This window comes from Lepus europaeus, chromosome 9 (genome assembly GCF_033115175.1).
Source record: "Lepus europaeus isolate LE1 chromosome 9, mLepTim1.pri, whole genome shotgun sequence".
In the NCBI taxonomy this organism is placed as follows: domain Eukaryota; kingdom Metazoa; phylum Chordata; class Mammalia; order Lagomorpha; family Leporidae; genus Lepus; species Lepus europaeus.
In genome coordinates this window covers 3076090-3103148 of record NC_084835.1, presented here as the reverse complement: position 1 = coordinate 3103148, position 27059 = coordinate 3076090, and the positions used below count along the sequence as shown (strand labels likewise).

The 27059-nt window shown below is 48.4% G+C and overlaps 1 protein-coding gene and 2 long non-coding RNA genes across 5 annotated transcripts in view; 2 read left to right on the top strand and 1 right to left on the bottom strand.

Annotated features, from left to right (window-relative positions):
• The first annotated feature begins 7092 nt into the window (after nucleotides 1-7092).
• On the top strand, nucleotides 7093-11125 carry LOC133766722 (uncharacterized). The gene is made up of 3 exons (XR_009866739.1): nucleotides 7093-7180; nucleotides 7706-7791; nucleotides 10935-11125. It is a non-coding gene; the product is annotated as an uncharacterized LOC133766722 (long non-coding RNA).
• On the bottom strand, nucleotides 7167-14497 carry LOC133766721 (histone-lysine N-methyltransferase SETMAR). Of its 2 annotated transcripts, XM_062200350.1 has the most exons (3): nucleotides 14325-14497; nucleotides 10805-10993; nucleotides 7167-10702 (listed from the first exon to the last, which is right to left on the bottom strand). In XM_062200350.1, exons 1-3 carry the CDS (start codon nucleotides 14460-14462, stop codon nucleotides 9932-9934), a joined length of 1098 nt encoding a protein of 365 aa, XP_062056334.1. In that variant the 5' UTR covers nucleotides 14463-14497; the 3' UTR covers nucleotides 7167-9931. The 2 variants fall into 2 exon arrangements, with proteins under 2 accessions (XP_062056334.1, XP_062056335.1); XM_062200351.1 differs by lacking the exon at nucleotides 10805-10993.
• Nucleotides 14498-14579: 82 nt separating this feature from the next.
• The window catches only part of LOC133766719 (uncharacterized), a 434792-nt gene continuing 422312 nt past the window's right edge, over nucleotides 14580-27059 (top strand). For both annotated transcript variants that reach the window (XR_009866737.1, XR_009866738.1), the window contains exons 1-2: nucleotides 14580-14668; nucleotides 15372-15514. This is a non-coding gene — a long non-coding RNA (uncharacterized LOC133766719). The remainder of the gene's footprint in view (nucleotides 14669-15371; nucleotides 15515-27059) is intronic.

Below are 27059 nucleotides of genomic sequence, written 5' to 3'. Positions count from 1 at the left end.
CCCAAGCCAGGAGCCAGGAACTTCTTACAGGTCTCCCATGCAGGTGCAGGGGCCCAAGGACTTGGGCCATCTTCCACTGCTTTCCCAGGTCATAGCAGAGAGCTGGATCAGAAGTGGAGCAGCTGGGACTAGAACCAGCATCCATATGGAATGCCAGCGCTGTAGGCAGAGGATTAACCAAGTGAATTTCAGAGTTACGCAGAGAGAGGAGAGGCAGAGAGAGAGAGAGAGAGAGAGAGAGAGAGAGAGGTCTTCCATCTGCAGGTTCACTCTCCAATTGGCCACAATGGCTGGAGCTGCACCGATCTGGAGCCAGGAGCTTCTTCTGGGTCTCCCACACAAGTGCAGGGGCCCAAGCACTTGGGCCATCCTCTGCTGCTTTCCCAGGCCATAGCAGGGAGCTGTATTGGAAGTGCAGTAGCCGGGAATCGAACTGGTGCCCATTTGGGATGCTGGTGCTGCAGGCAGTGGCTTTACTTGCTATGCCACAGCACTGGCCCCAACCCACCTCTGTATACAAAATGGTTCTGTGCCCTAAAGACGTGGATTCTTTCTGTCTTTTGGTGGGACAGGGCCTGGACGAGTGGCCACTCATCCGCTGGAGTAAGGTGGGTCAGCAGCTGCTCTGTCAGCACACTGGCCCTGGGCTCCATCCACGGCTGACAGAGGCCGGAGAGGTGTTCTGGAGCCTGCAGGGCCCACAGTGGGGGCTACGGGCACGGGTGCACTGCTTTGGAGAGAGGGAGCTGCGGGTCTTGGCGAGACGAGGCCCCTTTCTTCCTCGCCGCTCCCAGCCCTGTGGCAGCTCAGCGCCGGCGCTGTTTCTGCAGGTGCTGCTGCAGGGCAGCGTCCAAGCCTGCGTCTGCTTCTGCTCCAGAACGTTTGTAAATCCTCAGATCAGCCGGGTGGGGCCTCGCTGCTGTGGGAGCCACATTCGCATCTGTACTTTTATATTTATTAGTGAAACCCTTAGCTTCAGGACATATTAGGCAAGCCCCAGAGGCTGAGCCACGCTGGCTACTGCTTGTGGGCTTTTAGCCTTAACAAGCGCTTTTGGAGCCAACGCGCGCCTCCATCTGTGGCAATGTTTTCCTCCGAAGTGAAGGCAGGACCTGGGTCGCTGGGTGGTGTTCTCCCTCTAGTGGCCAGATTGCGGTTTGGTTTGGGTTGGTTTCTCTCACACACACCCTCTAGTATTGGAGAGAGCCTTGTGTTTAGGGGAGCTATAGATTTTGGAGGGTGAAGAGGGGGTGTGATAAAGGAGGAGGCATAAACCTTTATTCTATAGGTAGAACTGTTCTGAAGTGTTCCACAGTTGCATTTTTTAAAAGATTTATTGTTTGTTTCAAAGAGTTATAGCGAGAGGAAAAGATGGGTAGAGAGAGGAAGGGAGGGAGGGGGACAAAGAGAGAGATCTTCCATCCTGTGGTTCACTCCCCAGATGGCTGCAACAGCCAGGCCTGGGCCAGGCTGAAATTAGGGGCCAGGAGCTTCTCCCAGGTCTTCCACATAGGTGCAGGGTCCCAAGAACTTGGGCCATTTTCTACTGCTTTCCCAGCCATTAGTAGGGAGCTGGATCAGAAGTGGAGCATCTGGGATGTGAACCAGCACCCAATGGCATGTCTGCCTTGTGGCCAGTGGCTTTACCTGCTAAGCACAATGCCAGCCCCAACACTGTTGCATTTTTTAAGATTTGTTTATTTATTTGAGAGGTAGAGTTACATACAGAGCCAGGGAGACAGAGATCTTCCATCTGCTGGTTCACTTCCCAAATGGCCACAACTGCTGGAGCTGGGGTGATCTGAAGCCAGGAGCCAAGAGTTTTTTTGATCTCCTACAAGGGTGCAGGGGCCCAAGCACTTGGGCCATTGTCAACTGCTTTCCCAGGCTGAGCAGGGAGCTGGATCAGAGGTGGAGCAGCTGGGACTCAAACCAGTGCCCATATGGGATGCTGGTGTTCTAGGCGGAGGCCCAGCCTACTATGCCACATTGCTGGGCCCCACTGTTATATTTTCAAGAGAGGAAGGAGACGGGGTCTTTGTTGTGATACAGCAGGTTAAGCCCCAGCTTGTGACACTGGCATCCCATATGGAAGTCAGTTCAAGTCCTGGGTGTTCTGTTTCCAAACCAGCTCCCCTGCTGTTGTGTCTGGGAAGGCAGTGGAAGGTGGCCCAAGTGTTGGGTCCCTACCCATCTCTGTGGGAAACTCGGATAGAGTTCCTGGCTTCATCCTGGGCCAGCCTCAGCTGTTGTGGCCATAGGGAACAAACCAGCAGATGCACTAGCTTCCTCTGTCTCTGTTCCTTCCAAATAAAGAAAAATAAACATGTACAGAGGGAGGGGGAAGAGAATGTCAGCTATTGCAGGCTTTGGAGTGATTTTTTTTGTCTTCTCTGTTGTTGAACTTCTGCTTTTATGGAGAATTATCTTATGTTGAATTATCAGATTTCTTTATAAAAATATATATTAGTATTTTTAAATATCAGAGGAACAGGGTAAAGTTAGAAACTAAAAAAACTTGATCAAAATATAGTTAGAAGTTGCTCATTTTGTGAGTCCTGGTCTGCCAAGTTCATGCCAGTTGGTAACCGGGGCCAGCCGTTAGTCTGTCTTTCTAGATTTTTCTTCAGTTACAAAGATCTGGTCCTGGGATGTGTGTACATTGGGCTACGTGTATTGAATGCAGAGGATTTTTAACCCTCTGCACACGCCAAGGAACCGTCCGTAGTACGTACAGCTTACGTAGTTGAAAAAGTGAAGTGGACTCGTTCTGTAAGTAGCTGAGTTGATGTATTTAAGCCGGCCCCGTTGATGAGTCTCTGGGTGATTTCTGGTTCTCACCGGTAAGAGTCCCAGCAGACCTGTTTGTATCACTTGCAGCCTTGCTGGATGAACTGCAGTTTGCCTGCTGTCGCAGCCCCACAGCCTCGCGCAGGGAATCTGCCCTGCCGGCTTCTGCGTCCCGCAGCCAGTCTGGGAACCTCTGGGCAGTGGCAGTGGGGGGAAGTGGATGCAGCAGCCCTGTGGTGTTTTCTTTTTTTTAAGATTTCTATTTATTTATTTGAAAGGCAGAGTTACAGAGAGAGGGAGACAGAGAGAAGGAGAGAGATCTTCCACCTGCCAGGAGCCAGGATCCTGAGCTTCTTCCCAGTCCCCCATGTGGGTGGCAGGGGCCACATGGCAACCTTTTGCTGCTCTTTCCAGGGGGCATTAACAGAGAGTTGGATCGGAAGTGGAGCAGCCGGGACTTGAACCGGCATCCGTGTGGGATGCCAACATTGCAGGCGGTGGCCGGACCTGCTGTGCCACAACGCTGGCCTCCTTGCTGGCACTCTCCCTGCTTTCTCTGGCTGACACCCAACCCTGGGATATGCTAATGAGCCCAGCGTGGTGGTGCAGGGCTGCAGCCTGCAACAGTGACTCACAGTCAGTGAAGTCCGTGTTCAGGAGCAAGCTGCACCCCCGCTGCCCGCTGCCCGCCGTGCGTGGTGACCTCTTCACCGCCTGTAATTGCCCTGGTATTGCTCTCCCCGTGCTGAGCTCTGCGGCCCTTCCTGAGCTGAGAACACTGACATTTCCTGCAAACGCGTGGCGGGGAGGCATCCGACCTCCGCTGTCCCTGCAGGTTAAACAGTCCTGGTCTGGAGAGCAGGGGCTGGCCACGCCTCTGGTCTCAGCAGCCCTCTCCCCACACCCTGACTCCTGCCCCTCGTCCCTCCACAGTGCCCGTCCCAGAGCAGGAATTTGAGGCCAGGATGCTTGGACTCCTGGCTGCCCCACCCCTGGGCTGTGGGCCCCTGGTCCCTTGGGGGTGTTGTGTGGTATCTGGGAAGTGCAGGCTGGATGTGTGGAGGACCCTGGTGTAGGGAGGAGGCGGGGCGCTTGGGCACGTGAGGCTGCTGGGACATTTCCAGCCAGGAGGGTGGCTCCCACGAGGACCACTGGACCTGTCTGGGTGGCCCTGTTCCTGGAGGGTGATGGCTGCTTCTGTGTTGGCCTTTTCTTTCTTGCTTCTGAATAATGGAGTTGGGAGGGAGCGGGGGCTGAGAACATGTGTGGGCCTCCCTTGGCATGGGGCTGTTGTCAACCCCTTGGTCCTGTTCCCTAAGGATTCTGCCACCCTGGGTTTGTGTGCCCAGGCTGCAGGCGGTGAAAGAACCTGAAGGGGAACCCAGCTGCTGAAAACTAAGCTCTACAAAAAAAAAAAAAAAATAAATAAATAAATAAAATAATCAATGACAAGAGATTTGCTCCTGCACTGAGGCACCCCAGACCCCAGCAGTAGCTGGTGTGGAGCGGGTGTTAACAGCTGGCTAAATGGCCTGCATGTTTGTCATTGTTGGACTGGACACCCGTGGTCAGTCTGTAGGTGACTACACACTGCCTGCCAGTGCCCGCTCCATGCCCTGTAGCCCTGGGGTTATTCACTGCACGTGCTTGCTTTGTTGGCACTGGGGGTTCTGCGGTGTGAACTTGAAGCTGTGGGACTTTGATGGGCCGTCCTCTCTTCAAGACTCTTAGGCTCAAGTGGACTTTCAGAAGAGGGATCCTCTGTTTATTAGTTATCAGCTTGGATGGCCTCAGAGTGGCACTCTTTGTAAATGGAACTGAAACTGGAGTATCCTAAATGAATTTCTGGGTAGTTTAAAAAAAGAGAAGAAATGCAAACATCATTTCTCACTGTGGGTATTTTGTGGTGTATCCAGGAGAGGGAGGCAAGTTTAGCCGGCCACAAATGTACACGTGTCTCAATACAGAAATCGAGTTTCTAAGATGGGACTGGAAGTAAGCATCTTAAAAAGTGGAGCGAACCCATTCCATGTTTGTCCGGCAGCAGGTACCTGAGTCCCTGTCATACCTCAGGTCATTCATTGCCTGTGACAGGTGCCAAATTGTTTCTGGGTTTAAGTCTTCAGAGTCTCCTAGGATTTTGAGAACTGTAAAAACTTACTCTTGGATAATGCCGTTGTGTTCTGAAAACAAAAGCACCGTGTGTCCACTTGGCAGACAACAGCAAAAAATGCAGGAGAGCTATGGGTACAGGGATTCACTGCAGAACCAGGGACAGATCCCCACGTCTCTCGAGAGCAGGCCTAGGTGTTTCCACACCCAGTACTCTTTCTCCGCCATGGCTGCCATTCCCTGAGCCCCTATGCTTCCCACTGGGCGTGTGTGCATTGGACCCGGAACGCCCCACCCCCGGTGTGTCCTCACTCTGTGTTTTCTCCTTTTTCCGTGCTATTATCCCAGTGGCCAGAGGTTGCTTTGAGGAGAGCAAATTTGGCAAAATGCGGATGCACTTCCTGGCGAGCGCTGGACTGTGTGACGTCCTCTGTCGCTTCTGGGGTACAGCCGGCTCAGAACAAGATGTTCTCTTGTGAGCCTTCCCATCGGTTTCTGATGGTCAGATTTCTGGAGGCCAAAGCCACAGCGCGTCCATTTCCTCACATTCGGAACATGGTGTGGGAAAATCAGTGTGTTGTGGCAGAAGGAAGAAACACGGAGCAAGGAAGTTGTTCTTTTTTAGCCAGCCTTTGCAACTTGATATTTTGGGGAATGCAAACAGTTGTAAGAGCTCCGAGGATGTGGGCTGCACAAACTGCTTCTCTCCGGCAGTGAGGAACTGGCCTTGGCACACCGGCAGCCGAAGCAGAGATGGCACGATGGTGATGGGCGCTCAGTCCATCGCCAAGTCCTGTCACTGTTGCCTCCGAAAGACCCCCTGAATCTCGTTTGTGTCTGTTTTTTTTTTTTTAAAGGTTTATTTATTTATTTGAAAGTCAGAGTTACACAGAGAGAGGAGAGGCAGAGAGAGAGAGAGAGAGAGAGAGAGAGAGAGGTCCTCCATCCGCTGGTCCACTCCCCAATCGGCCGCAATGGCCAGAGCTGCACCGACCTGAAGCCAGGAGCCAGGAGCCTCCTCCGGGTCCCCCACGCGGGTGCAGGGGCCCAAGGACTTGGGCCATCCTCCACTGCATTTCCAGGCCATAGCAGAGAGCTGGAAGGGAAGTGGAGCAGCCAGGTCTCGAACCAGCGCCCACATGGGATGCTGGCACCCCAGGCCAGAGAATTAACCCACTGCGCCAGAGTGCCCCCCGTCTGCTCTTTTGAATGCAGCCTTCCCCCTGCTCTGCTCCTCCCCTCGCACCCCCAGTCTGCCCCCCCCAGCCCAGTGCAAGCCAGTCTCCCCAGCACAGCCACAGTGAGCTTCTGGAAATGCAGGTGTGGTCCAGCCCCTTATGCTCGAGCCCCACTGGGGTTCCCATCCGCTTTCCCGCGGGACAAGAACCATCGTGTGGTTGGTGGCGCTCTGCCTTCCCAGGGGACACGACTCAGAAGATGCCGCATGCAGGTAACATGGGGCACAAGGTGGCCGGGGTGATCACGATGTGAATGGTGAGAAGTCAGGTGTGTTCACGCGTGATGCGGCCCCCCAGGATGGGCCTGCTCCACCTGGAAACTTGTAGCCCACGAGATCCATGGAATCAAAAACTCTGCGTGGGGCTGGCATTCGTGCAGTTACGTGGGTTAAGATGCCTCACACGCCACGTGGGAGGGCCTGGCTCACATTCCTGGCTCCAGCTCTTGCCCCGGTTTTCTGCTGGTGCAGACCCTGGGAGGCAGCAGGTCACGATTCAAGTATTTGGATTCCTGCCAGCCGTGTGGGAGGCGTGGCCTGAGCTCCTGACTCCCAGCTCTGGCTCGGCCCAGCCCCGACCACTGTGATTGCTTGGGGATCAGAGATGGGAGCTCTCTGTCTCCCAAATAAATAAAATTAAAAAACAACCACTGTGGGATCGGGGCCAAGCAGTGTATGTCGGACTAAGCCCTGGTGATTCCGATGGGAGGGAAAATCTGGGAGCGCTCGAGTGGTGGATGCTGAGGGTTCAGGCGACTGTGCTGAGCGTCCCTGTAGCAAGGGGCCTCTTATTTTTGAAAGGGTTGTGACAATAAATTTTGGTTTATTTTAAAATATTTTCATTAGGCTGAAAGAGTCAACAATTCAGCCACTGAGACCAGTTTGTTTCGCATTCATCTGAAGTTTGGGACGTTTACTGCCCAGCAAGTTAGGACAGGAGAGGTCTACGGCTCCTGAAGGTCAAGGCTTGGCCTGAGCTGTCCCTGACTTCTTGCCTTGAACAGCTGCAGGATGTGTCCACGCTTGGGGGAGAGAGGGCAGGTGAGTTGGTTACTGGGGAGGAAAGAAAAAAATCTAGACTGGCCAGCAAACACGACCATGAAAACCCCAAGACTGACCACTTCCTGGAACGTGAGGGCAGGTGGAAGCGCTGGTGGAGGGCTCCCTGGCGTCCCAGATGGGAACCCCAGTGGGACTCCTTTTCGTGACTGCCTGCCATACACTAAGGCTTTGATGGAGCAGAAGACAGGGAGAGAGGACTCAAGTGGCCAAGGGGTTGGGCCAGGTGGGGAGAGCGCCGTGGCTTTGTGAGTGGCTGCCCTTAGAAAGTAGGGGCCATGGAATAGGACTGAACGGGGCTGGCTGTGTGGTACAAGAAGTCACCTGTGTTTTCCTAGTTCAGCTCTGAGAGTGTGACTGCAGGAAAATGAGTGACAAGGGGACAGCAGGCTGATCCGTGATGGGTCGCTGGCTGGTGGCCAATGGAGGTGGGAGGAAGGAAAATGAGACAGGAAATAGATTATATTGCTGGCTCCTCCCCCCCCCCTTTTTTTTTCTACCTAGTAGCCATATAAACAAGAGTGTAAGAAACCCCAGAAATACCCCAAAGTAACATCAGGATGGAGAATCCAGATGTTCCATGGAGAAACAAGGTAAGGACAATGTAAAGTGAAACCACGCGTTCCTATTTTCTGTCTCCCTCACCTCTCCCCACCTCCCTCTTCCTGAAGGCAGACTTGAGCATCCTGCTGCTTTAAGCTTCTTCCACAGGGACGTCTGGCCCATGCAGAAGCTTGGGCACCTTCCTGGGAGTGCTGAGAAGTCTTGGAAGGGTTGGGAGGTGGAGAATGCATGGCAGGGCACAGATGGGAGGGCGGCCAGGCTGCTGCAGGGGAGAGGTAGTGGAAGCAGGAGGGAAGCGTATACAGGGGCTGTGCAGGACATGTCTTTATGGGACTTGGTCAGTGACTGACTAGCTGTGGGGAGGAGGAAAATTATCGATGACCTGTGCTTTGGGCAGCCAGGCAAACATAGTGCTGCTGAGTGGATGAGAACAAACAGCCGACGCAGGTGTGTGGTGCAGTGGGTTAAGCCACTGTGTGGGATGCCCACATCCATTGGAGGGCTGGTCCCAGTCCCAGCTAACGTGTGTCCAGCTCCCTGCTCATACATTGTGGAGGGCAGCAGATGATTGCCCAACTGCCAGGGGCCCTGTCACCCATGTGGGAGACCTGGCTGGGGTTCTGGGCTCATGGCTTTGGCATGGTTTAACCATGGCTGTTGCACACATTTCAGGGTGAACCAGGGGATGGAAAATCTCTCTCCTTGTCTGTCTCTTTGCATAGTCTCTGCCTTCCAAGCAGATGACAATAAATTAACATGAATTGGTGATATTATTAGACTTCATGCAGGTGATAATTAATCGTAGTTTTTTCCCCCTCGATCCATGCTTAGAGAAATAAGATGCAGAAATCAGAGTAGCACTTTTATTGCTGAAAAAAGCCGATCAGAAGGCTGGGGTGGGCTGTGTGGTACGGAGGTGACACTGCTGCATGGGATGCCGGAATTCCACAGTGGCACACTGGTTTGCCACCCAGCTGCTCCACTTCTGATCCAGCTCCCTGCTAACGCATCTGGGAAAGCAGCAGAGGATGGCCCAAGGGCTTGAGTCCCTGCTACTCATGTGGGAGTCCCAGATGTAGCTCGTGGCTCCTGGCTTTGGCCTGACCCAGCAGTGGTACTTGTAGCCATTTGGGGACAGAGCCAATGGATGGAACATGTTTTTCTTTGTGCCTCCTTCCATGTCACTCCTTCTTTCAAAAAAGTAAATAAATTGTTAGGAAAAAAGTATCATAACTTAATAGAAGGTAGGGTTTAGGTATGTACCTTCAGGTTCTCTTGGATAATGATTAACATTAATGTGAGTGCTAACAAACTCTCAAGAGTATTGACTTAAGGGAGAAACTATTCATCTAAGTCCAGGGGTGAGGGCACTGGTGCTGTGGAGTAATGGGTAAAGCTGCCGTCTGTAGTGCTGGCATCCCATATGGGCACTTGTTCGAATCCCAGCTGCCTCACTTCCGATCCCACTCTGTCTTGGCCTGGGAAAGCAGTAGAAGATGGCCCAAGTGCTTGGGCCCCTGCGCCCACGTGGGAGACCTGGAAGAGGCTGCTGGCTCTTGGCTTTGGATTGGCCCAACTGCAGCCATCATGGCCATTTGGGGAGTGAACCAGTGGATGGAAGACCTCTCTGACTCTGCCTCTCAAATAAACAAACAAATCTGTAGAAGTCCAGGGGTGTCAGGCCACACTCACAGGATGTTCTGTGGTGCCAGAGATGCAGTTCCCTTTCCATCTTGTTCATCTGCTATTCTCAGCCCCTTGCCAGGGTGATCTTGGGGTGCTCCAGGACTGCTGTAGCCTTGGCCCTCAGCATGCATTCAGGCTCACAGAAGAGGAGAAGGGGTAGCTCCACTGAAGGACATGCCAGTTTTTACTGATATCCTGTTAGCTCCAGCAGAGTCACTGAGCCACATCTACCTAGGAAGTGAGTATTCCATGTACCCAGGCAAAACGGGGAATGCTGTTACAGGAGGGGAGAAAGGATGCTGATGGCGCTATCTGTGCTCTCTGCCGCACGCCTAGTTACACTTGGGCAGCAAAGCTGGCTGGCCACCGGCTCCCCTGCACGGAGGGCGCCTGTACCAGGGGAACACAGACAAGGCGGAGCCCCATGTGTGCTTCCTTCTTGTTGACAAAGGACAGGGCGGCCAGCGGGCCGGAATCTCTTTCCTATCCAGGGCAGTACAGCGAGCTGTCGTAAGGCAGGAACGCGGTACACGATTTGGCCCCACAGTAGCAAGGCTTTCTCAGTTTCCCATTATCCAGCCTGTCTTTGTCTTCACCATCTGAATGATTAAGAAACCTCCCTGAGTAGTCGTAACAGAGTTCTTCTCCTGGTAAAATGTCTTTGGCTGCAAACAGTGCCAACCTGGGGACCATTGAGTCAATTCGGACAGGAACCATCAGCAGGTTTGGGGCACAGGAATGGTTAAGGAACCGCCCAACATTGCCCGTGTGGGTAGGGTCCACAAACGTGGCCAGGACCTTTCCCTGGGCCACGTGCTCCCTGACAGCTAGAATGTAATTGGAGTCATGGATCGTTTGTAAGTGAATTCTCCTCTGTGCTTCAGAGGATCCTAAAATCTCCCCGGCATATTCACAGACAAACCTGCCCTTTGGTATGAACTCCAAGGTGCGAAGCCCCCAGCCTTTCAGGTCCGTCTGGAACACCTGGAGGTGGAACTGCAGGCCCCGCTGGACCACCCTGTTTCTGCAGCGGTCACTGCACTGGCACAGGATGTTGCATTCAAAAACGGGCGTGGCGTAGTCTGCTTCGGCTCCTGTTTCTCTAAGGCGCAAATGATCATCGTAGTTCTCCTGCCAGCGAAGGCAGGAACAGGTGCCGGGGAGGCAGGGAGCCGTGGTACACGTGCATCCAGGAAAGACAGCCTGAGCGGGATCAGTGTCTGCTCCGGGTCCCTCCACGTGATCAGGAGTGTACTGCAAGAAACACAGATGTCCTGAGTCAGCATGGGAGGTCACACTGTTCATAGGTGAGGGACTTCCAGAGGTTCATGGGAAATGGAATTAAAAGAATTTTACTTTGAAATCCACGCATAGTATTTTCATCATTTGTGTTTTCCATAAATGCTGTGGTGTAGTGGGTAGAGCCGCTGCCTGCAGTGCCGGCATCCAATATGGAACAGTCCCAGCTATTCCACTTCCAATCCAGCTCTCTGCTATGGCCCGGGAAAGCAGCAGAAGGTGGTCCAAGTCCTTGGGCTCTGGCACCTGCGTGGGAGACCCAGAAGAAGCCGTTGGCTCCTGGCTTTGGATTGGCCCAGCTCCAGCCATGTGGCCATCTGGGGAGTGAACCAGCAGACGGAAGACCTCTCTCTCTCTCCCCTTCCGCCTTCTTGTAACTCTGCCTTTCAAATAAAATCTTAAAAAAAGAAAAAAAAAAAAGACCTGATGCTGCACTCACTGCCACATAAGGATCCTTGGAAAAAGTTAGCTTCTCTTCTTTCAGATGCTGTGTTCACATGTTGTACTTATGGTATCACACATTTGCCAAATTAATCTCTAAACATTTCCTTACCATTCCACCCCTCCCTGACCCTTTCATCCCTGAACATTGCTGTGAAGAAAAAAATCTCGCAAGAATCCACTTCAAAAGCTTACTCTGGCGTTCAGGAGAATTAAGCAGGCAGACTAGCAGGGTGCTGAAGAAATCAGGTTCTGGAGTTAAGTTGCCAGGTGGGCCCATACTCAAACCAAAACTGTCCAGGAAGCCACACGATTCTTTTCCTGTCCTCCATTTCTTAGCCCTCACAGGTGGGTGAAAACCAAGAGCTGACAGTCCCCAAATGCCGCCTCACTGCCTGCTCTGTGCACATGCTGGGATTCAGAAACAATGGCCAGCACAGTAGGAAGGGGGAGGGGCACAGAGAATGAGACTTCATTTCTTGCACTGTCACAACCTAAGCTGTACCTTTTCTTCTTGAGGTAGGAGCTGGGCATAAATGCAATGTGATCAGGGTAAAATGATACTCTGAGTGGAGAACTCAGGTTTTCACAAGAAAAATTTCAGCGAGCCATGGCTATACAGGAGGCCCAAACGGAGGCAGGAGACAGCATTCTAGGCTGAAAACCTGGACTTCAATTCTGAATTTTAACCAAGTGTTGTGAAATCTTCATTCCTTTTTTGGTTGTGTTGAAACCCTAGCGACAACAATCTTTGTCCTTGGCCTCTCGCTTCATAAATTAGTTTCTGGCCCAAGCAACTATGAGGAGAATGAAAGCCAGGTAATTCTCAAGACCCAAAGTCTTAAAAATAATGTTTGAAGCTGCTTTTAGAGACATGAAAAATGGGTAGGTCCAACTCTTAGCTCAAGAAAATGAATTACCACTGATGAGGTTATGCTGTGTTTCTAATCTGAACATATTAATGTTCTTTTCTACACAGTACCTCAAAGCAAACCAGACTTGAAGGTATTTTTACCTTGTGTGTCTCATGCCTTGATTCCTGCGTGTGCATGCGTTTGTGAAAGCACGGTTTGGAGCAAGCAAAGTGTTCTGACCTTTTGTAAGACCGGCTTTGTGCTCGCAAAGGCACTGTTAGGCTTCTCACCAGTGCTTTGGGCGTGTTTTATCGGAAGCTCCAGAGGAAGGGGTCCTGCCTTCTTTCTGTAACTCCAGCTGTGTCCAGAGCTGCGCATAACTGTGGGACGGAGTTTTATTCCCCTGATTTCATTCCTTTTTAAAAATATTTATTATGTGAAAGAGAGTTATATATATATATATATATATATATATATATTTTTTTTTTTTTTTCCAACTACTGGTTCACTCCCCAAATGGCCACAATGACCGAAGCTGAGCTGGTCTGAAGCCAGGAGCTTCTTCTGGGTCTCCAACGTGGTTGCAGAGGCCTGAGGACTTGGGCCGTCTTCCACTGGTTTCCTAGGCACATCAGCAAGGAGCTGGACTGGAAGTGGAGCAGCCGAGACTCAAGCCCATATTGGATGCTGGCGCCATAGGCCGGGGCTTTAACCCACGGTGCCACAGTGCCAGCCCCTGACTTCATTTATTTCTAAGGGACAAACACAAGGCTTCCTCGGCTCCTGGCCCCCATTTTTGTTCCTAGGCAGGCATTTATTTTAATGTACATCAAACCCCATGATTTTATAAACATTAATAAGATTATTCTAGAGAAGACAGCTATATAAATTAATCTAAGATAATTTCATATTTAAAATGAGTGAGTTAAGGAAGATATATTAAACAAATAGTTTCATAACCGTTCTTGGATATGGCAAAGAAAAATATGACTCTAGTTTTGAAACCAACTTACAGAACTCACACACCAAAGGCTACAGTTCATCTACAAGCACAGACGCAGAAAACCAGTCCTGAAGTGGCCCGTAACAATCTGCAGGCAGGCTGTGCAGGCAGAGCTAACCACCGCCCTGCACAGGTTCAGCTCTCAGTAACAGTTCGCTACATTTCCTTAAGAACGGGTCACAGCACTGGCAGCTAACGCAGTCCCTGATGACAGAGGCATCCAACCACTTGCTGAGTGAAGAACCTATGTGCAGGTTAAATAACACGCTTATTTGGGAGGAGGGAGAAACTCCACCCACTACACCGGCTGGGGCAGAAGGGACCGGTTCCTTGAGTTTCCTGGGGTCCGCACCAGCAGGAAGCCGAGCGTGGAACCCAGGCACCCTACTACTGCGGGAGGTGGAGGCCTTCAACCATGCGGCTGGCACTAAGCCTTCAGGGGTCACGGGGTGCTAGCAGGGTCCTGGCCAGGCAGTGCCCAAGGCAGCCGCGGGAAAAGACCCCGTCCGACGTCCAAGTCCTGCAGTGCCTGGCCAGTGCTCCCAGGCCTGCTGTCTCACCTGGCTGGCCCTGGCCCTCAGAAGGGCAGGCGGCCAGCACTGAGCGCCTGGCTGGTTTCCTCCCTGCCCAGCTCGCCCGCGGACTGCAGGGCACGTCTGCTGAGCCCCGCCAGGGAGGCGGGCGGAATCCAGGTCCCAGCCAGGAGCTCAGTCCCGCGGGGCCGGGCTCAGCCTGCCCCTCGTCTGCGGCCCAGGGAAAGGCACGAAGCCTGGGCCGGGGCGGGAAATGACCTGCCGGGTGCGGGGGGCTGCGGACAGGGGCCCTAAGACCCGCGGCGCAGTAACGTCCAGAGACCAGAGCCCTGCATCCGTGAGCTGCGGAACTGAGTCCATAGGGAGCCGCGAGCCCGCCCCTCTCCGCCGCCAGGCTCTTCCCCGGGGTTCGCGAGCAGCCCTGTCCGCCGCCCCCCACCTGGGGTCGCGCGCCGCCCCGTCGGCCGCCCCGCCCCCTGGGGTCGCGCCCCGCCCCGTCGGCCGCCCAGCCCCGCCCCCTGAGGGGGACTCCTGCAGCCCCGTCGGCCGCCTAGCCCCGCCCCTTGGGGGGGTCGCGCCCCGCCCCGTCGGCCGCCCAGCCCCGCCCCTTGGGGGGTCGCGCCCCGCCCCGTCGGCCGCCCCGCCCTCCCCCTAGGGTCGCGCGCAGCCCCGTCGGCTGCCTGGCCCCGCCCCCTGAGGGAGACCCGCGCAGCCCCGTCGGCCGCCCAGCCCCGCCTGTTCCCTACCTTGAAGGGCGGCGGCCTCGCCTCCGGGGGCCACGCGCTCACCGGCAGGTTCTCCAGGCCCCGCGCAACATCCAGCGGCTCAGCTGGGGCCGCACGGTCGTCCTCCAACGCTGCCGCCTCCGCCGCTTCCCCGAACATCGCCCGTCAGGTCGGCGCTGCGCTCGGCCGGCCTGGGGCCGCAGAGGACGCTGGGAGCCGCAGCCGCGGGCGCGCGGCCTCCTGGGAGCGTGGGCGTCTCCTCAGGAGAGCCGGGCGCGGGCGTCCCCTCAGCCTCGCGCCTCCGTGTTGCTAGAGCGCCCCTGCGCGAGCCTGGTGCGCCGCCGAGCGTCACCGAGCCGGGCCAGGTACGGGCCGGTACCGGGTCCTCTGACGCCCCTGGCGGCCGCCGGCGGACCGAGCCGAGCTGGCTGGGCTGAGGCAGGGCGGGAAGGCAGCGCGGCCGTCTCGTCTCGCCCCGGCCGCCCGGGAGTGCGCGTGGCCAGCGGCCTGCGGGCCCCTGCCTGACTGGAGGACGTGGCTGCCACCCGGGGGCCTGCGCTTCAGTGGAAAACGTGCGCGGTGGCCCTTAGGCCCTCCGACCCCGCGCCCGACGCTGCCTCCCTGCTCGGGCGATGCGGGTCCAGCCCGTCGTTCTAGAGGGTCTTCACGTTCACGTGAACTGACGTGAATTCACTTATTCTTGTGCAGATCTGACTTTTCCTTCTTAAAAACACACGCGGAGAATAATCTGTTGGTAATCTGCAGAGCTACCAGAACAGCATGCCAAAGTTTCCCTGTATTTTTTTTTTTCCTCCTTGGATCCTCAAGCTAAGGACTCTGGCCAAGTCTGGTTGATTTTGTGTTCATGGTGTTTTTCATTTTCTCTTACTTGGTCCTAGGCTCTCATTGCTTAACTTGGAGTGTTGACGTTTTTTTCAAGTCTGTCATTCTCCATACCCCCCAAATCACCCTTGTTGCTGCTCTACAATTTTTTTTCGATTAGAGAGGCAGAGAGCACAGAGACAAATAGACAAATACAGACCTCCGATTTTGTGGTTCACTCCCCAGATAGCTGCAGTGGCCAGGGCTGAGCCAGGCTGAAGCCAGGAGCTGACTGCAACCCAGGTCTCCCACGCAGGTGGCAGCTGCCCCTCAGGGTCTGCTTTGGCGAGAAGCTGGAGTCAGGTACTGAAGCCACGCGTGAAATGCAGGTACTGTGGCTTGCTGGATCTTAACTGCTGGGCCAGATCCCTGCCCTCAGCGAGCTCGTGAAGATGGACATGCAGTGTTAGATTCTGCTGCTTAACACCCTGTGGGTGCCCCATGTTTTCTCTCAGAGTCTACCTCATTTATTTCTCTGGTCTCTGTTGCTGCTACTCTGTTTTGAATCCTTTGTGGCAGTGACACTTGATTAAGCAGCCATGATACTCAGGCCTTTGTGTCTTCGTTTGCATCATACTGTCTCCAGTGCGTACACCTTAGGCTCAAATGTCCGCTTGCCTGTCATTTTCCTGACTGTTCTTATGGCACTGGTCACTCTTTATCCTTGGGTTCTCCCACTTGGTAAACTGTTTGTCATAGCCTCTTTAATATTGCCACGAAGTCCTTTATTGAAGTAATAAACTTATATGTATATATGTATCTATCTGTCTCTATAGATATAGGTATAGATGGTAGAAACATTTTGTTTTTAACTTAAATGATTTTGTTACATGTATCTGCCAGTCTTTTGATATAGGGCCAAGAGTTTGTGAGTGGTCTGTTGGTTAGAGTTCTATGTCCTGTTCAGTTAGAGGTCCAGTTTTGGAATCTTTAAAGTGGGACATAGCTGAAAGGCAGTGAAACTCTGAGTACGGTGCGTCCCTCCTCTCCTAATCTTTTACACTTTCCTCACATCTACTTCGAATGGCAGAACTTTTGTGTGTGTGCCTTCGCATCCCCCAACCTCTCTGAGTATTTCTGGAGTATTTCATTTTGTTTTCCTAGAGGGCAAAAACTCTTTGCACTTAGTTCATCATCTCAGAATATTATGAATACGGTTATTCTTCGCATTAAGAGTTTTGGGTATGTGCTCTAAGATCAGACTTATAAATGGGTGTCCATCAGCAGGTAATATACCCAATTTTGCACAGAAATATGTGTCTGATACTAAAATGAGTTTGAAATCAGTTTTTTAGGGGAAGAGAAGGTGATTGCATATACAGAAAAAGAACCAAAGTGCAGTGGTTAGAATCAGACATGGATAAATTCATTCCTACTCTACTGCTTCCTAGCCATGGGCAACAATAGCTAACCATTACTTAGTTTTTGTTATTTTTTTCTGTCAGGTTCTGTTTTTATTTTTAAAGTATTTAAGTATTTGAAAGGCAGGGTGATTTATCTATATATCTATATCTATATATATTAATATATTGATGTATCTGTATCTATATCTATAGATATATCTATATGTAGGTATATATAGATATATGGATAGGAGCCAGGGACATTTGGGAAAAGGTCCAGGTGGCTTTTCTGGGTGCATTGGCAGGGAGCTAGATTGGAAGTAGAATAGCTTGGACTCCAACCAGTGCTCCAATATGGGATGTCAGCATTGCAAGCAGCGCCTTAATCTGCTGCACCAGAAAGCTGGCTCCTGAGACGCTGTTAAATCACTTTCCATGTACTGATTCACTGACTCGGCATCATAAGACACGGCAGACACGCAGCACAGGACTGTTTAGATTCCTCTGTGTTCACATTCACAGGACGACGCATGGCATTGGGCTCGCTCAGAAAGGTGTGGGACAGGAGCCAGGTCTACTAGCAGAGGCATTAGCTGTCCCTCTTCTTTGGAAATAGTGCTTGTAGCTGTCCACACAGCAGCACAGAACAACCTGGGACCTCATCTTTGTCCTCCCAGAGGGTGGCTCAAATGCAAGAAGAGATCCCCATTAATATGCTTTAAGAGCACCCTGAATTAGAAGAATCAGGGATTTTAAGGTGGTTGCCTCGTAAATATTTTATCAGACATACACCTACAGTATACAGTTATGTACTTGGTCTTCCTCAAAAGGAGACAGAGTGTCTTATGCAATAAAATTTGCTACTTGTAGTGTAATTAAGAGAGATAGGATGCATTAGGTAAAGTGCTATGGAACTTAAAAAGTGGGAAAGATTACTTCTAGATGGGGAGATTAGGGAAAGTTTCATAGGGAAGAGGCTATTTGGTATTGACCTGGAATGAGGGATAGGATTTGGGAAGATTAGGAAACAACATTCCAGGCAGAAGAGATAGCATGAGCAAAGAAAGAAAAAGGTATGTATAAAAAAGAGCAACTTAACATTGGCTAGAGATAAATATCGTTTTTCAGGAAGTATGAATAATAAGAGAATCTTGTACATCTTCAAATAATGAAAGTTCCTTCAGATTAAAAGAAGTGGGAGTTCTTTCACTTCAGGAAGCTTTTGAACACTAATTACATGCATAACTGTGTTTACCAACGTTGGGAATGTACACATGATGAAGACATGCTGCTCTGAGAGCGTGCAAGTCAGTAAACAGTTACACACAGAGAAAGTAAACTCCGAGAATTTTATCAGAAAGCATTATGGGAGCTGTGAGGGGAACCACACTCCTGTAGATATTGTGCTGTTTCTATTTTTGACTTGCTGTTGGTAGTAATATCTGTCTAGTGTAAAACCGTTTCAAACAATCCATTTTATTTTATTTTTCTGAAGCTGTCGGTGAGGGTGCCTCCAAAATAAGATACTCAGTTCATATCGGAAATTCAGTTTAATTTGTTTTTATCTCGTTGGCAAAGGATCCACAGAGTATAAGATTAAGATAATAAGGGGATGTTTGCCGGCTGATACAACCAATCTTCAGAATGCCAAGCAGTCCATATTTCATCTTTCCCAGGTCTAAAAACCCATCTTACTTTCTGTAGACTCCCGCTCTTCTCTGACCAGGAGTATCCATGAACATTAATGAATTGCCCTGATTACTGCTGTAAATAGATGTTAGACCTGACTATTCCATTGAGCATTCAAGGTTGTTTTTTTTTTTTTTTTTTTTTTTTTTACTTTTTCACTGCCATAATAAAAGCAGTAATAAAGAGAAACATTAAGGAAAAGAAAAGAATTCAACGTAGGACTCCAACATTCCATAGGTTCAGTTATCTTTGGCTGAATTTTGAGATGTTGCCCTTGATTTCTCAACAATGTTGCAGTGGATTCGTTTCTGAGAGGAGCAGCGTGGTGGGGGCAAGAGGTGCGGAGTCACCACACAGACCCCAGGAGTCAGGTGAAAGCAGGCTTGAGGTGAGCAGCCCGCACACTCGTTTATTGGTACAACATCTTATATAGCCAAGACCAGCCAGTCTGGTCAAGGGGCAGTCTATGCCCCAACCAATCACAGCCTGTTGTCAGGCAGTTTCAAATCCATCCAATCACAGCCTGTTGCCAGGCAGTTTCCAAAGCCATCCAATCACAGCCTGTTGCCAGGCAGGCTCTGTTGCCAGGTGGGTTTCAAAGCCATTCCTGAGTAACTGATGCTTGCTTGCCAGTGGCCACCTTGGCATGGCCTTCTCATTCCACCACAATGAGATATGACCTTTTTTTAAAGTTAAAAATGGCCTTTGATGGAGGTGTTTAGCTCACTCTTCTGTGTCAGGATTTTTATGAAGTTCTTCATGGATTTGTATTCAGAGCCATTCTTTCATCAGCATCTCACTGGCATTGTCTGAGCCTCATCTTTTTGGATGCACGTTACAGCCGTTGATGGGACTTCTAGAGTGAGCAGAAGTTACATATTTGTTAGGCTAGATGACAGCATGAATAGAAAAGTTTTGGAACATCTTAGCTTCCCAGTAAGAACTATCACTGCCAAGTATTAAGTAGATAAAGGATAGGCGCTGGATCCTGTCATTAAATAAGCTTGTGTAAATGAAATCACGTTGAAGAGAACAAGCAGTTGATATTTGAGAATATTTTTGCCCAGTTCAGTGCTTATTTCCCTCGTGAGAACATATCAGCTTCCACCCAACTCATCACTTTGGGGCAGACTCCCTGCAAATCATTTTTATGTCACACAGTTAAATGGCTCTTGTCCAGCTTTTGGTGTCTAGGTGCATCGCTTATTCAAGCTAGGCTGATTGTACTCCCTTGATGAGGAGCTGGAATCAATTAAGAGCAAATACTGTGTTTGTACTTTGGGAGCTGAGAATGACCTTTATTTGGTATGTGGATGGAGAGGCAAAGCAAAGTCAGCCTTCCAAGGAAAAGTAAGGGAGGTAAATGACCGGGAGAAAAAACTTTTTAGTTAGTGACAGCTGTCTGTTTTTGTTCCATATTTGGTTTTTGATTGATATGACATACTTGTATTATAATAAATTCTTTCTTTGGTTTTAGGCAAAGTCAAAGAGGTTTCTGTTACCTTGGTCTGAGAATTTGAGCAGCAAATGCCTTGTGCACTTTGTGATATAATTACCATGATTAACATTGGAAAACAAAGGCTACATTATTATATCTTTCCTCTCTACAAAAATTAGGTGATGTCTATGAATTTTTGTTCATTTTAGAAGTCGGTAAATTATTGTTTTTTTCTTTTTACCACTTTACCTTTCTGATATGCCTTCACTAAAGATGGCCTCTCCCAAATAATATTAATAGAAACTTATGGCATCAAAAAGTAGTAAAAAACCCATAAAATTTCTATCTAGTGGAAGGTTAATAATAAAGATAAATGATACTCTGAATTCACATTGTGCCTAGTCTTATTTAAAAACAGCAAAAATGCAAAGTAAATTAGAAAAGAGATCTTTTTGTTTGCCCAAATTTTATGTCAGAGTTCATGACATATGGATTGCTTTGCAGTAAGATGAAATATGGTAAGTGATTAAGGGAATTTGATGGTTGTATATAAAAAATTATGAGCCTGTGTTATTTATGTTCTCTGAAAGATAATAGGTTGTTTTGTATTTAGACTTGTATTGAATATGTTTTCAGCAGAATAAAAAACACTGTGGCATCTTGATCTATGCTTTTGAAAACATTTAAACTATTTATTAAAAATGTTTTTAATTTTTCACTTATATGAGGGGAACAAATTTCATGTATTTCATATGTACAGATTTTATTTATTTATTTGAAAGGCAGAGTTACAGAGAGGCAGAAGCAGAGGGAGAGAGAAAGAGAAGTCTTCCACTCGCTGGTTCACTCCCCGAATGGCTGCAATGGCTACAGTTGAGCCTGTCCGAAGCCAGGAGCCAGGAGCTTCTTCTGGGCCTCCCACGCAGGTACAGGGGCATAAGGACTTGGGCCGTCTTCTGCTACTTTCCCAGGCCATAGCAGAGAGCTGGATTGGAAGTGGAGCAGCTGGGACCCGAACCTGTGCCCAAATGGGATGCCTGTGCTGCAGGCCGCGGCTTTAACCCTCTGTGCCACAGTGCCGGCCCCGGGACCCAGCTCCAGGAGCCTTCATCTTCTGCCTCTCACTGTATGTGTTAGCAGGAAGCTGGAATCAGGAGTGTAGTTGAGACTCAGATTCAGGCATTCTGGTATGAGATATTGGTGTCTGAAACTGGTTTAACCATTGCACCAAATGTCCAGCTTATTTTTAATTGTCTGAGTCACCTTTGTACCATTGTCCGTGGTGGCTGTATTAATTTACATTCCCATCAACAGCATATTAGGGCTCCTCTTTGTCCATATATTTGCTACTGTATTTTTTTTTTGTTTATTTGATAATAGCTATTTCTAACTGGAATGAGATGGTACCTCATTATAGCTTTCTATTGCATTTCTCTAATAGCGATACTGCACATTTTTAATGTATTTGTTGGCCATTTGAATTTCTTCTTTTAAGAAATGTCAGTTCAGATCCTTTGCCTGTTTATTAACTGCATTTTGTTGTTGTTAATGAGTTTTTTAATTCCTTAAATATGCTGGATATTAGTCCCTTTTTGGACAAATAGCTTGCAAATATTTTCTCCCAGTTGTCTCTTCGGTCTGTTGATTGCTTCTTTGTTGTGCAGAAGGTTCTTAGCTTGCTATAATGCTATTTGTCTAGTTTTGCTTTTGCTGTCTGTGCTTTTGGGCTATTACCCAAAATGTCATTGCTTATATCAGTGTCTTGAAATAGTTCCCATGTTTTTTCTTCTAATAGTTCTGTAGTTTCAGTTCTTCATGTTTATATCTTTGAAACATATTCGGTAGATTTTGTCATGAGGTGAGAGGGAGGATGGGGTGTGGTAAGTTCTGGTTTCAATCTTCTGCATGTGGATAAGCAATTTTCTTAGCACTTTACTTGAAGAGGCTGTCCTTGCAGAATCACTTGGCTGTATGAAGATACATGGATTTGTAACAGGGCTCTCTAGTCTGTTCCATTGCTTCATGGTTCATAACTCACTTAACCTGAAATGTCACAAGGAAGGAGTTAATTTCACTCATGAGAAAGGTATGAACAAGTCTATTACCAGACATATTCAAACACTATTACCAAGGTAACTAGAACAGACTTCTCTTTTTGCTACTTGATCTTGAGAAGCACAGTCTGGAGTTTCATTCATGCATTCTGATTTTCACTTCATGTTCTAGGCTGCAAGCTTTGTATACAACTTGGAAAAACACTACTGACTTGTAAAGTCTAATTCCTCCTCCTCACCTGTAATGAGGGACATGGCTTCCTCTTCTACTTTAGCTGTGAAAGCAAAGATGTGTATTCTTGGAAGCTGAGTGTCATACACATCCTGTTAGGCAGACACCTACCCCAAACAGTTAAGCCAGGTCTATAAGTCCTGTAAGACAATTGCATGCTACTCCTATTTATCTTCTGAGACTGGAATCCTTTTTAGGGATCATATTAATTTTCAGCTTCTCGTAATTTAGTATCCTGCAGCTTTCAGGGCCCTAGCAACCTTTTCACTGGTACCTTCCCAATCCCACCTCTGGTATTTAGAAGAAAGGAAGGAAACGAAAGAAACAAACAAAAAATCAAGGGTGAGGAATTCTACTCAGGAGTCCTAAACTAACGTGGTTACTCTGGAAGAATGATGATTTCTGCTTATTTTAGATATTTCAATCAGGAAAAAGTTGGTGTGAAAAGAATTCCTCAGAGGAAAAACCCTCCCTTCCCCTTTTCATTATCCCATAGGTCTGGATATGTTAGTGCCATTGCCATAGGGAGATGAGTCTTGTGTGAACTGAGGAGGACTATGTTTCTGTCTCCTCACTGTTTTTGTCTCCACACTCAGTCCAGAAGGACTCTCTTCAGTGTCTGCACATGCCTAAGGCCCCTGTCTTTAGAACTTCCTTGTGGAATGTTCTTTCAGAATTGCAGTATTCATGGGAGTGAAGAACGTGACAGACACAGATAGGTTTTATCCTGTCACTTTCCTTCCTGAAAAGGATGTGCCTAGGTTAAGCCTGAGGACTTAGAGGAACTGGTGAGGAGGAGAAGGAGGAAAAATGCCAGATATTAGATTAACAATTATTGTTGAGCTCTTACCTCATTCTCCAATGCTGTCCAAAAAAATGCTGATGATAAAAATGCTGTTCAGCCACATGTGACTAGTGAAGCTGTGAAATATGGCCATTATGTATGGGAACTGAATTTGAAAAAAAGAAATGCTGTGTATATTTTTAATTTAAATCTCACAACAACTCCATGGTCAGCAATATTATTGCCTTCAGTGGCCTAAGTGTGAATGGTAGAGTGGGATTTGGGCCCAGGTGTGAAACTGCTTGTATGAAGAGAAGGTGACTCACCATTCACTAGGCCTAGCCACTTTCAGAAGCTGCCTTTTGGCCGGCGCCATGGCTCAACAGGCTAATCCTCCGCCTTGCGGCGCTGGCACACCGGGTTCTAGTCCTGGTCGGGGCGCCGGATTCTGTCCCAGTTGCTCCTCTTCCAGGCCAGCTCTCTGCTATGGCCCGGGAGTGCAGTGGAGGATGGCCCAAGTGCTTGGGCCCTGCACCCCATGGGAGACCAGGAGAAGCACCTGGCTCTTGCCTTCGGATCAGCGCGGTGCGCCGGCCGCAGTGTGCCGGCCATGGCGGCCATTGGAGGGTGAACCAACGGCAAAGGGGAAGACCTTTCTCTCTGTCTCTCTCTCTCTCACTGTCCACTCTGCCTGTCAAAAAAAAAAAAAAAAAAAAAAAAAAAAAAAAAAGCAGCTGCCTTCTGGCTGCTGTGGAGAAAGTAAAGGATTATAAATCTTGAAATTAAAAAATACATGCAAGTCTCCTCCCCTTTGAAAGCACTGTGTTTTATGTGAAGAAGGGCATTAGTAACTTGGGGGATCTTTTTCCTAGGGGTTGTCCCCTTGCGTTTCGAGAATATATTCAGGTTAATGAGCTTGCTTCAAAGGAGAGCTTCATCTCACGGCTGACCTTCCCAGTCTTGAAGCCTGAGCACTGAGGTTTCTGCCTCTAACATTGAACTGTTATCAGCTGTTATTTTGCTAATTTGAGTTACCTGAGAGAGGATGCTGAATAACATAAATCTGTTATGAATATGGGTTATGAAATGACAGTGCTGAGAAAACATTGTCATTCATAAAACATTATGAAATGAAAATGCTGAGAAAAGCACCACTGTATGGACGGGCACAGAAGTGATTTTCTAGTTCTGTTCTCTTTATATTTTTTTGGTCTTTCTTATAAGTCAGTGGAGACAAAATAGGTGACTGCGTGTCCGTGTGACTTCGGAGAGGCGAAATAGGCGACTCTCTGAACTGCAGTTCGGAATGGAGTTTCAGTTTCAGAATGGAAGGTCAGAGATTATTTTTATGGGAAATGGAACTTTCTTTGCCATAGTAGGAGGAACTCTTCAGTGTCACTCTAATCCTAAGCTCTTTCAGTGACATGTAATTACGTTATATGGTTAATGAATGATTGGGTACATCTTGTAGCTCTGAATTCCCTCCTCTACTGCTGGTTCTGGCTTTAATCTCCTTGATTAGGAAGTCTCACTTTTCACTTAGCTATTTTGTTGTAATTTTAATTTTCAGTGTCATTTTTTAAAGAGATGTTTTGCAACATGTTCACTTTAGTGCAGTTTCAGCTCTGGAACCCACCCATGGGCTCAGTTTAGATGAACAGTGAATGTGATTTACCTTTTACAGAGTCTGGAAGTTATAGGCTGGTGATCCAGGAACCCACTTCCCCCTGAAGACGTAACATGTGAGTCTTCTTTTATTTTTTGCGAATTGAGGAATGCTTTCCCCAGAAGAAGGATTTTGTTTTCAGGTGGTCAATTAAATAGGAAGTCAGACTGTACTTTGCAGACCCTAGATTTTGTGGATATTTGTTGCTGAGGCTTTTTCTTTAATGAAATGTGGCAGTACCTGTATGGGTGATGCAGCCAGTTTTAACTTTGCTCTGGCACAGATTCTAGCCATCTGCTCCAGGTTTTGCTTTTGAGCACAATGGGAAAGTACAAAGTGTAAACAACGTGATGGTGGCAGCTGTGTTTGACAGTGTCATTTGGGACAGACCAGGAGGCGAATCAGATCCAATAGATTGCTTCATTTTACAGATGCCTGCCTATGGGGTAGGTGGAATTTTTACTTCTCATTCATCCCACCTCATGTCTGCTTCTTGGATGAAGCCCCTAGCTGTCAGGCACAGCATCATCTCCATGTACAGTGACGTTGACGTAGATTTACCACTGAACAAAATGCCTTGCGTTTAACCATTGTCTCCTAAGTGTGCTATTTATTTCAACAGTTGTGCGTTTTGAAAGCAGAAGTCATTGTGGGCAGTATTTGTACGGTAGAGTGCAAATGATTATCTTAGAGAAAAGCCAATATTTTAATTTTTTTTACTGCATTTCAAAAAAAATCTTTATGCTAATTAATGACAGACAAGTAGGGAAATTTATTTTAGATGAATAAATTTGCATTTGAACAATTAGAATTTGATTCTAAACCATCTGGAGTAAATCATATTCCAAACTTGTTTTTGCATCTAATTAGCTGTTTTGGTTTTTGGTTTTGTTTTTTACCAAGCAAATGAAGCTACTGGCAGACCTTTAAACGTCCTCACTTATTGGAAGAAGTTTGTGTCTAAGGAGACATCATCAGTTTAGGTGTGGGGTGAGGTAGGCAAAGACAGGAGAGAAGCCCAAAGAGGAGAGTGAGCAACCTTTGGCAGAGGTGGTTTAATACAGAGATTGTACCCTGAGGATCAGGGAGAGGTTGCTCGTCTAGAAATGTGGCCACGTCAGCTTGAAGAGACAAAGATGTCTCCAGCTTTCCTCTTAGTGTCTGGATCGCACAGCAGTCCAGGTTTCAACTTTGCAATGTGAAGAGGCATTTCCTGCCAAAGGTCAGTGAAACAGGAGTGTGGGCTGAGAGACAGAAGTGGTCAAAAGCTATTTCATTTCTTCCCTTGGAGAAATATAAAATGCTTATTCACTAAACATGAAGCTTGGTTATCTATTATTCACTGCAAAGCTTTTCCAGTGAGGTCTAAATTATTTATTTTACGGTTGAGATAGAGTCGTAAAAACAGGTAGGAGAAAAGGAAGACACTTTAGAATGAATCAGAACGGGAAAGAAATGGAGACTGGGGCGGGAGGAAGTGGGGGGAGAGAGAGAGAGGAAGAGAAGGAGGAAGAGAGGGAGAAACTTGAGAGAGAGGAGAGAGAGACAGAGAGAGAGAAAGAAGAGAAGAGAAGAGAAGAGAAGAGAAGAGATAGGAGAGAAGGAAAAGGACAAAATTTGAATGAAGAGAAGAGATAGGAGAGAGGGAAAAGGACAAAATTTGAATTGTTTATAACTAAAGTATGTGTATCACCTATAATGATTTGGCCTGTTAATCTGGAACCACCATCAGTGTTAACATATCTCAAAACGTTCCTGTGAAATTCTTGACTTTATTTGTATTTAACAATTAGATATTTATTGAGGACCCACTCCTTCCTTCCCTTCCTTCCTTCCTTCCTTCCTTCCTTCCTTCCTTCCTTCCTTCCTTCCTTCCTTTTTTTAAAGATTTTAAAGGTTTAGTTTATTTATTTGAAAGGCAGAGTTACAGAGAGGCAGAGGCAGAGAGAGAAAGAAAGTTCTTTTGTCTGCTGGGTCACTCCCCAGATTGCTGCAACGGTAGGGAAGCCAGGAGCTTCTTCTGGGTCTCCTATGCAGGTGCAGGGGCCCAAGGACTTGGACCATCTTCTGGTTTCCCAGGCCATAGCAGAGAGCTGGATCAGAAGTGGAGCAGCCAGAATTCGAACCGGCGCCCTTATGGGATGCTGACACTGCAGACCAGGGCTTTAACCTGCTGTGCCACAGCGCCAGCCCCAAGAACCCATTTATTTACAAGACACTGCAGTAGGGTTGTAGTGAGGGGCGGTGCTGTGGCTCAGCAGATAAAGCCAACATCTGAAGTGCTGGCATCCTTTATGCAAATCAGTTTGGTTTGTGTCCTGGATGCTCCACTATCTGATCCAGCTTCCTTGCTAATGGTCTGAAGAACTTGGGTCCCTGAAGCCACATGGGAGACCTGGGTGATGCTCCTGGCTTTTGCCTTCAGCCTGGCCCAGCCCCAGCTGTTGTGTCCTTTTGGGGAGTAAACCAGTAGATGAAAGATCTCTCTATCTGTGTGTGTCCTTTCTCTCCCTTTAACACTGCCTTTCAGATAAAATAAATATTTAAAAAATAAAAAGTAGGGCTGTAGTGAATGATTACTGTAATATTTGATGGGCATAAACTATTTGCTAGAAACTGGACAAAGTATATGGGTTATTTAATTTTTTTTAAGTTTTATTTAATGAAT

What these genes read in the sequence shown, in the direction of transcription:
- LOC133766721 (XM_062200350.1), bottom strand. Translation starts at nt 14,462, where the DNA reads ATGTTCGGGGAAGCGGCGGAGGCGGCAGCGTTGGAGGACGACCGTGCG. An exon ending in CGAGGCCGCCGCCCTTCAAG is followed by an intron (nt 10,994 to 14,324) that starts GTAGGGAACAGG and finishes TCTCCCACGCAG; the next exon opens with GTGCCAGAGCCCAAGGACTT. An exon ending in TACTATGCGTGGATTTCAAA is followed by an intron (nt 10,703 to 10,804) that starts GTAAAATTCTTT and finishes TGTTTCTTGCAG; the next exon opens with TACACTCCTGATCACGTGGA.